Source organism: Phallusia mammillata, chromosome 7, assembly GCF_965637545.1.
Source record: "Phallusia mammillata chromosome 7, kaPhaMamm4.hap1.1, whole genome shotgun sequence".
Classification (NCBI taxonomy): domain Eukaryota; kingdom Metazoa; phylum Chordata; class Ascidiacea; order Phlebobranchia; family Ascidiidae; genus Phallusia; species Phallusia mammillata.
Genome location: NC_137258.1, coordinates 18,957,857 through 18,967,163, shown reverse-complemented (window position 1 = coordinate 18,967,163; position 9,307 = coordinate 18,957,857). Strand labels below are relative to the sequence as shown.

Below are 9,307 nucleotides of genomic sequence, written 5' to 3'. Positions count from 1 at the left end.
TTAGCGTTGCAGCCACTTGAGCAAATCGAATGGTCCAACTGATGCGTATTACTTGAAGTTAGGGCTGTTATCAAACAAATAATTATTTGATTATTTCAAATTTTTAATTATTTGAAAATTTATCAAATAATTTTTTTAATCATTTCAAATAATCAAATAATATTTTCTACACAGTAAACCTCGGCACAAAAAAGTTCCTGTAAGCGTATTTGTACCGTGAAGCGTCTCAAACCACTTGTTTCAAGCGTGTCGACAATGGGAAATGTCTTGTACGCTCTATCGATTTTGGACGCAATTGAATTGCATGTCGATGAAATGTATCGAATGCGCATAAACTTCCAATAATTCCCAACCATTGTGCGGTCTCGTACCACTTTATTGTTACGCATCGTCACCGCGTATCACCCATGCTTAAAAAGAAGTATTTTTTTTATCAAGAAACTGTTCCGCTAAAAATAAAAATGTAGTACAACTAACTGCAAAGCAAAAAGTCATTTGACACTATTTTTTTGGATTTTATTCCACAAACAAACACCAGGAACAAGAGGCGCATCAGCTTGAGCATGCTACTGTTTCATATGCTTAAGAGGCAAGAACTTTTACGCAATAAACAACCTCATAGGGGGCGATTTGTGAGTCAGTGCCCTGTAAAGGGGGCGATTTCGCTAAAAAGGTTGAAGACCCCTGATCTAATGACTTGACTTGACTTGGGACTCGAACCTCTACTGGCTGGACTCGACTTAAGACTCGACTGATAGGACTCGTTGCCCAACCCTAAACCTACACTTAACTAGCTAAAGACGTTATTTTCGACTTGCTTCACACTTCTTCACTAATTTGTTTCTATGTGAAAGAAAATTACGAGGTTTTTATGAGCAGATCAGCGGTTACTTAAGTGACTTCTGTAAGTTATATTTATGCAGCAACATTTGTCGAATTTCAAATAATTTCGTTAAACAGGTAATTGTACGCCAGTGTTTTTTTAAGGTGTTTTGGGCGACCGAAACGGTCCCCCAAATTTCTCCAGCGGTTTCCCAAAATTTGGACTTGCAACTACAGTAGAATAGAAAAGTAACACTTGCGGTCTCTTAAAACTACTTAGCGGTCATTTGTACCTATCCTGTTTACATACCAACTGCACTCAATAATTTTCTTTGTATTTGTATACTCCCAGGTCTAACAAAATAATGTCATTTTCAATTTTCTGTTTTTGGTTAATTGACCTTCAGAGAACTTCGACCTTTAAAAATGACTAAACAACTGGCGCTTGTAATACCTTATTAACGCATCAGCAGTCAAGTTTACGGTGCTCATAAGGCCTAGCACGGTTTCGGTGACTGATTTGGAATGCCATTACTTGTATATTCTCTATTGATATCATTGGTAGCTGGGTGTTTAAAAAGTAGCTAAAACATCGCAGTTTTAATCTATAGCAGTGGTACATAACCGGGGTTCGATCGAACCCCAGGGGTTCGGCAACGCCGAATTAGGGGTTCGACGAAGGTCTTTTTGATATACAATACAAATACTCGTTTTTGTCAAACTTTTGTGTCTATAGTCGCTAAAAACGGCAGTATCAAAACACTGGAAGGTTAAACTTAGGTTGGGGTGTTTTCAACTGCTCTAAACAGTTTTTGTGGTACTGAAAAGAGTAATACTAGCCTAATAACCATATGTGTCAGACTTTTTGTATGCCTATTGTGTGCCAACAATGCGAACAAAACAGGTACCACAAGCATCACAATATAGATTATGACATCATAAACACTTAAGACCTACTTCCTCGCTGCACAGCTCAATCTGTGCAAAATCTGCGATGCGGCCGTCCTAGCAAAATGGTTGTGCACCCCTGCACAGTAACAAAGAGCATTGTTCGCGTTGTTCGTAAGCAGAAAAAAAAAAAAAAAAGTGCCCCCTAATGATAGCAAACGACCCAGGGTGTCGCTTGCGCCCTCGTTGAGAACTACTGCTTTAGATGGACTTTCAAGTAATTTCAAAATCCGCATTTTTACTGCCTTTTACCCGTAAAAAAATATCACGTGTCAACCCGTAAACATTTTACGGCGCAGAGAACGGTAAAATCTACAACTTTTTTACAGTGAATAGTTGAAATATAATTTTATCCTTGTACGTTTAAACAAAGTACATGTCAAAGCCGTTGCTAAGGCGATCCGTTTTTCAAACAAGGGCACTGCTGACGCTAATTAAAAAATCGCTTGAATGGAAACTGTGTGGAATGGAACTTGCTATCCAAGTTTACGTAACAAACGAGTTGACTGTTTTGTAAAGGGTAGTCCTCGTTTGTTCAACTGCACAGTGACATGAGTTAGGGCGTTCAAGGGTCCTTTTATTGTCTCATTGCCCACCTTTACTTCTACCAACTTCAGCATGCTGCCCCAAACCGCAGCAAAAGCATGCTTCGTGTTTCTAAGATCACCAACATGCCAAATAAAGCTTCCAGCCGCAACCAACGATTTTCGCTTGGTGCCGTCGAAACCCACTGGCTGAATGTTTTTGTAACCCTGGTTTAATTTGCTGCGAAGGATGCCCGAAATGTATACATCCTCTAAGTGAAAGTCGCTGCGGTTGGTCTTTTCTGACATCAGGAAGATTTTGTCGAGCAGCGAAAATGTAAGAGCTGTCATCCCGCCATGACAAAAAGTTGGATAGTTCGGCTTTGAGTAAGTCTCATAAGATACAACGTATTTTTCGCTGGTAATGTCTGTTTGGTTTGGTCTGCAGAAACAAATAATCAATTATTTGCCGAAACAACCGTTTTTAAAGGCAAAACATTACAGATCCAATTTGTATCATACATATTTATCACGATTTATCACTTTGCCCCAAACCAGCAGGAGACGGAAAACGTAACACGCAAGGTAACTATAGTTGTTCATATCACATCTAGTGATTTACAGTGATCTATTGCAATTTATATTGCTGAAAGCTAACAGTTTATATTTGTTGTAAGCACATTCTATGCAACAAACATCTTAGAGTGCGTACAAAATATCGTTTCGCGGATTATGCTATGGTTCATTCCACAGCAATGAAAATTTTACTACAGAACCTTAACAGGTTTACTGGTGTACTTTTATGGTTGTCTCTGACTGACATAACGACGCAGGCCTGGCGTACTGTGAATAATACAGGCAACACATTGTACTTTTTTCTATCTAGCCACCGCAATATGAGTAAAAGTGATTTAAAATCATTCTTACCTAATCGGTTTTGCATGATCATTATATGCTAGACCGCACAAAAAACTGCTGTTTTTTGTCAAAGTCACGTGGTTCGTGTAGAAGTAGTCGTGAACCGCGACGACGTTCACCACGCAGTCGTCATCGACAAAGACATAGAAATCACTGACGTCTTGTGTCTCTTGCGCCACCCATCGGTAGCCCGCCAACACTTTGTCGGGAAGGTTGTGGTAATCGTCAGGAATGTCAGCTTGCAGAATGTCGCCGAATTCGTTTGATTCTTTGACCAAATGACGCTGACATTCTTCGTCTGCTATTCCAACTAAAAAGATAACCGCAAATCTGGAAAAAGATTAATATTTGAAAAAAAATAAAGTCTAGTTTGAAGTAAAATCAAACTTACAGCAGCAGTTTTCCGGTGATTACTGTTCTCTATATCAATAAAATTCAAAATCCAGTGTATAAAACTCTAGGCCAAACAGAATTAACCGCTGTACACAGTATTTTCACAGAATATATACTTAACCAAATATTTAAGGCATGCTCAGTTCCTCATATTTTTAATTGACGCTACAGCCCCAAAAACGTAAAGTTAAAAGCATTTGAAAACGTAAAGTTAAAAGCATTAAATTTGTTGCAAAGTAGGGTCGCCACATTAATCTAAAAACTTGGTTTAAAAAAAATAATTGGACTTTTCGATGCTGTCGTAAAAACAGGTAGCAAAAATGCGTGTAGACTTGACCAGTTAAATTCAAAGTGACTGTTAAAAATACATGGCATAATGAAATGTCGCTTTTATAGATTTTTTTCATGGCTCTGCATTTAGATATTTGGGACAAAGGCCTACCCATAAGTGACCAACTTATACACTCTTGAACTATAAAAATAAAACTCCACGAAGTATATGACCTATCCTTAAACACATTTGTCGTTCCAATGGTAAAAAAACAAGTCAGGAGATAACAAAACGGTGTATGTCACAAATATATTTTAGTATGCAGTAGCTTACTCTTGTTGGTTGACCTTTTCCACTGTTCCCCACGTGTTTCGAACCTGGTTTCGTCTTTCCCGTAGATGACAAGCTGACTTGACCAGGAACATCATAAATATCTTCGTCCGTCTGTTTTTCACGAAACTTTCGATTCTACTGGGACTGGAAACGAATATTACAACATGAATATAATACAACAAATATACAACATAACTCTAAACTACTTAAATGCAAGTTAAGCTAATTTAATTTAATATCATCATTTTCGTGGTACGCAAGTTATGGTGTACGAAAAGTGTTTTTTAACGTTTATACCTGATGATTGCAATATTCTACATCATCTACTTGTATTTTATTCATAAAAAGGTAAATAACATAGAAATTAAAGACGTCATGCAAAATTTTGGCAGATGTGTTGAGGATTATAAACTTACCGCAAAATTAACCGCTTAGTAGCGCTGTTCTGTGAAACATTTTCTGCAAAGTTTTTTGGAAGTAATGAATTTTCATCTGCCTCAAAGGTAGGTCTCCTAAAACATTGCGCAAAAAGTGTCATTTAAAGTCTTGGTCAGTAGAAAAATGCTTGACAATTTGTCAATTCCGAGTTAGGCTACTTCTTAGGGCGAGAACTCTATTAGCAAAACTACTGTACAAAAGTCAACACTTACGTTGGGAGTGCTGAAAATGCCGTAAACTGTTTTCCGTTTCTGTTACTTATTTTGGTCGCTGCGTGGTTCTCTGAGGTAAACATCGAGATATTGAATCCAACGCATATTCCGGTTATGATAAGAAGAGCCGATATACATTTCTGATTCCTCGAGCTGAATTTTCTAGTCGGACCCTGATAGATGATCACATTGATTTCGGCGGACATCTGGCAATGTCCAAGTTCTTTCGTAACAAGTAAGTCCTCCGTTTAGTTCTATTAAATCTTTTACAAAACGACTTTTCTACTTGTTTTTTTGCACGACTCGTACAAACCAAATAATCGGTACAACTGCGGTGTCGTGTTAATTGTTTTAGCTTTTACCAAGAAGGAATTTTCTCTTTCTTCTATTGTACTTTCGTACTTAACTCACACAAAGAGATGTTGTAATGGTCGGTTTTCAGGAGAGAATGCATCTCTTGCCGCCGGGGATATTTTAATTACCAAATTACCGCAGTTGATTGGTTGCCGGTCATTGTCCGTTTGCGTAATTTGTAGCTGATATTTGCAAGTATGCAAATCAGATTGCCAATAAACGTCTGGGCTGACAATAAATTTGGGCTTTTTATTGCTGCAACTGGAATAAAGCATTTTCGTTTACATTGTAGGATCATTTGAAGGCAAAGTCATATTGGTCCAAGTTTCTAGGCAACGTACAAGACTGTTTGTTAAGTGGCAGTTATTTGTTTGTTGAATTTAAAAAATACAATCAATATATAAAAACCAAAATTGAATGTGTTTTTCATTTCCCTTTTCGCACATGCTGTACTTGTTGACCGCGGACGTGCGGTTGAAAAGGTGTTAAAATACCAATCCATAACACATACGAGTCCTGTTTGTCACAAATGCGATGAGCAATCGAACTGTTGCAAGTGAAAGTCGTGGCATATTGCGTAGATGGAGATTACAAAAGATAAAACGGAAAACGCACATCAACTTGTAGCGAAAAACAAAACTACCAAAAAAGTCAAAATGCACTTTATTGCAGTTTTAGCAATCGCTGTTTGAGCTCAATGGCAATGTGTGTTGTATAAAGCTTCTTTTAAGGTCAATATCTGTGGTCCCCAACGTACAAATTATCTGCACACACAAAAAAAACTTTATTATAGAGGGCCTTTATTCAGCGGTGGGATTCAGCCGGTTTGTACCGGTTCTGTAGAACCGTTTTTTTTTATGAGATGAGCAAACCGGTTAGCATCACTGGTTACTACTGTAAATGGACTTTTGGTAACAGAACCGGCTGAAAATTATTACTTTTGTGATAGAACCGGCTGGGGTAATAGAATAAAGGCAGTGATGAGTTGAATCCCATCACTGCCTTTATTCTATTACCCCATCACGTTGCCTCCCGCGAAAATTCCCAGTAATATGTCAACCAAGCAGCAACATTAAAACTGACAAACACAATGTGTAAGCTAAGTTTATATGCAGTCGAAACTTGTGTCGTCAACTGCCATGTAACATATTCAATCTATAAATGCTATTGTGGTAACTATTTGAAGTTTACAATTTTCTTGGTTGCTTTTGTTGCTGTCAGTCTTCACAGCAACAATAGCAGTTATTCTGCAATTACGTCAGCTGCGTCACAATGGGCAACTTTATGTAGCCTCGGGTCATGCGGCGGATGTGTGCTGTTAGAAGGTAGAACATTAAACTATTTATTTGAGCTGTGAGATTATTCCAGACTGCGAAAGCAATGACAGTTGCTTATTTGAAGTAACAACAAAGGCGAGGTAGTTATGTTACTTGTTTAAGGCTAGTTATGTTTGATACGTTCTTGAAATCATTTCTTTGCTTTTGAAAGGTTAATAGACATTGTCCAGACTTTACAACCGGTTGTAGATCTGTCAGTGTAAGCAATGTTTTTGAGTTGCATCTGGAAAGGTCCTTTGATATCGCCTCGTTTGAATGTATGTTTACATGAACACTTCCTAATGCAAAAGCTGTGAGGCGAGTATCATTATGCAGTTAAAAGAAGAGCGTTTGACAAAGGCATTTATTTACAACTGTTATAAGTTTTGAAAACAGGCTATTTATATTGTTACATTGTGGTTGAGCCAGTTACAAACCTAGCTGAAGACAGATCAAGGATGAACTTGGCTAAACGAGTAAACTCGAGGCGAGTCACAAAAACAACATTTAAAAGTGTTAATAACAAAATCCCTGTGTTTAGCCAGAGACTATCTCTACTTAGTAGTCTCTGGTTTAACTAGACTTTGGTTACAACGACTTTATCTGAATGTCCTGATGGGGATACTGCAGTTACCAAAAATGTCTAGTTACCTGTGTTTTGCAAGTATTGGTGTTAAATCGAGATAAAGAACAAAGAAAACATCTTTACTGTGTAATGTAATGTAATGCCCCCAAAATGCGTTGTTCAATACAAGGCGGCATGTGGGCAGGCAACTAAGTCAACAAAGTTAAAGTGCCCAGTTTAAAGTGAAACTTTGAAACAAGCAGCTCTGGTTTCGTTAAACACAGAGTCAAAATCATTTCAGCCATCTTAAAAGCTCATCAAAGGGTTATTGAGTGGGAAAGGAGTACCACCCTTTCACCTCAAGTGTAAAACAGGTCAAAAGTGTTGAGTGGTTGGGGATAGATTGTTACGCCAACTTAATTAAAAACATAATTGCAAGATAACTTACAAAATGTTGCCCTAAAATAGCAATTATTAAAACATTTGCAACTAATGTGTTTGTAAGATATTAAGCGGCCTTTCAAGTATGCGTGTAAAATTAAATGAAAGCTCCGTAAAAGCATTGTAGACATAACAGCAAACTCAAATAGGCAGCTGTTGGCAATGCCAATAAATGCTCCAAAAAATAGGATGTAGAAGAAAAAGGGACACTTTCTCAATGGGCGCATGCTATTGTGCGTTTTGTGGCTGAAGAAACGTCACCTGTCTGTGAACAATTGAGGCAGTATACGCAGTGTTGCTGTAAAACGTATGTTTAATTTATGTATTGATTTCTCGGTGTGCCATTTAAAATGTAACATCACTTTACCTCTTGGCTTGAAATTAAAGGTTAATTCGTGAAAGTGAGCTTATGTTCGAATTAAGAATGTTAGCGAAACAAACAGCTTGTAGCGTACCATCAGTGCAATGTGAAGGTCTGTTTGTAACCAAGGGTGAAATAATGGCAAATCATATTTACCAATCGATTCAGAAAAAAAAATTGTATTTGTGTGTCGTGAAATGTTTGTTATTTACAAAGTGCAATCGTTACCTCATGTATTACGCTATGTGCATGTAAGACAAATCGCGAGTGTAGTTTTGAGCTCCAAAACCAGTCACATCAAATTTATATTGCAACCTGTTTTTGCCTGCAAAAATTGCTGCAACAAAGATAGTTTGTTAGTGTCTTAAGTTTAAGAACAACAGACCAACAGACTCACAAACACCTAAAAATGCCAGTTGAAGTCCACAACAAGTTTTTGGATCTAGCCAGCAGCAAAATCGTTTTTCAACGAGCTATAACATGTGAAACAGGAAGCTAGTGTGAATGACGAAGTACGGAAGTGATGGTGACAAACAGTCTACGTAACCCTACTTCATTACGTCAAGTGTTCGGCGCCTGCACTAGGAAAAAGGTTGGGAAAAGGCTGCAGCTAGCGTTTGGAAGCTGCTGCTATTGCTACTGCTGCAAAGTGATTAACTTTAAAATGTGACAGTTAGACTCATACACATGCAGTTCAGTCTAAAATAGATGGTAAAATTTGTATACAAACCGTATTTAGCATAACACAAAAGAAAGATGCTATTATGTAAACAAACAGTTCGGATTTACGGTATCTCTGCTATATCTGTAAGTACCAACAATTGAATATACTTGTTACGATGTAAAAGTGGTTCAGGCAAAATGTTTTTCATGTTATTAGACAGGAATTGCACAAATAGGTCATGGCAGAATGTCATATCCTCTTGCTCAGTGCGCCAGCAAGCAACAGGAAGTATAGCTTAGTCATGTGTTTGTAACACTCCTTACACAGATACTGCATTTGGCAATTTAGTTGAGTCACCTTCTGCAGTTTAAACCCTAATCATATGCCAATAACAAACTATTACTGGTAAGTTAACATGAAAATACATTCGGTAGAAAGCCTACAAAAGACCTGGGGTACTATACATTACCGAGCTAGTTTTCATGATACTTGTAAATCTTGTGTTTAACTTTCATAGGCCAATAACAAACAATTACCAATCTATTATGAACATACTTTCGGAACAACGCTTTCAATAGGCCTGGCGTACTATATATTACCAAGCTGTTGTTTGGTGATACTTCGTCTTGTAAATCTTGTGTTTAACTTTTTGTAGGTCAATAACAAATAATTACCAAGCTATTCTGAACTATCATGGTACTACGCCTTCAAAAGATCTGGCTTATTATACATTACCAAGTTAGTTTA

The 9,307-nt window shown here is 37.6% G+C and overlaps 1 protein-coding gene across 1 annotated transcript; it reads right to left on the bottom strand.

The window, feature by feature from the left end:
• Positions 1 to 1,140: 1,140 nt before the first annotated feature.
• Positions 1,141 to 5,253, bottom strand: LOC145238641 (lactosylceramide 1,3-N-acetyl-beta-D-glucosaminyltransferase A-like). Its single transcript, XM_080101873.1, has 5 exons — positions 4,860 to 5,253; positions 4,626 to 4,721; positions 4,210 to 4,353; positions 3,222 to 3,542; positions 1,141 to 2,736 (listed from the first exon to the last, which is right to left on the bottom strand). Exons 1-5 carry the CDS (start codon positions 5,063 to 5,065, stop codon positions 2,247 to 2,249), a joined length of 1,257 nt encoding a protein of 418 aa, XP_079957999.1. The 5' UTR covers positions 5,066 to 5,253; the 3' UTR covers positions 1,141 to 2,246.
• Between the last annotated feature and the right edge of the window lie 4,054 nt (positions 5,254 to 9,307).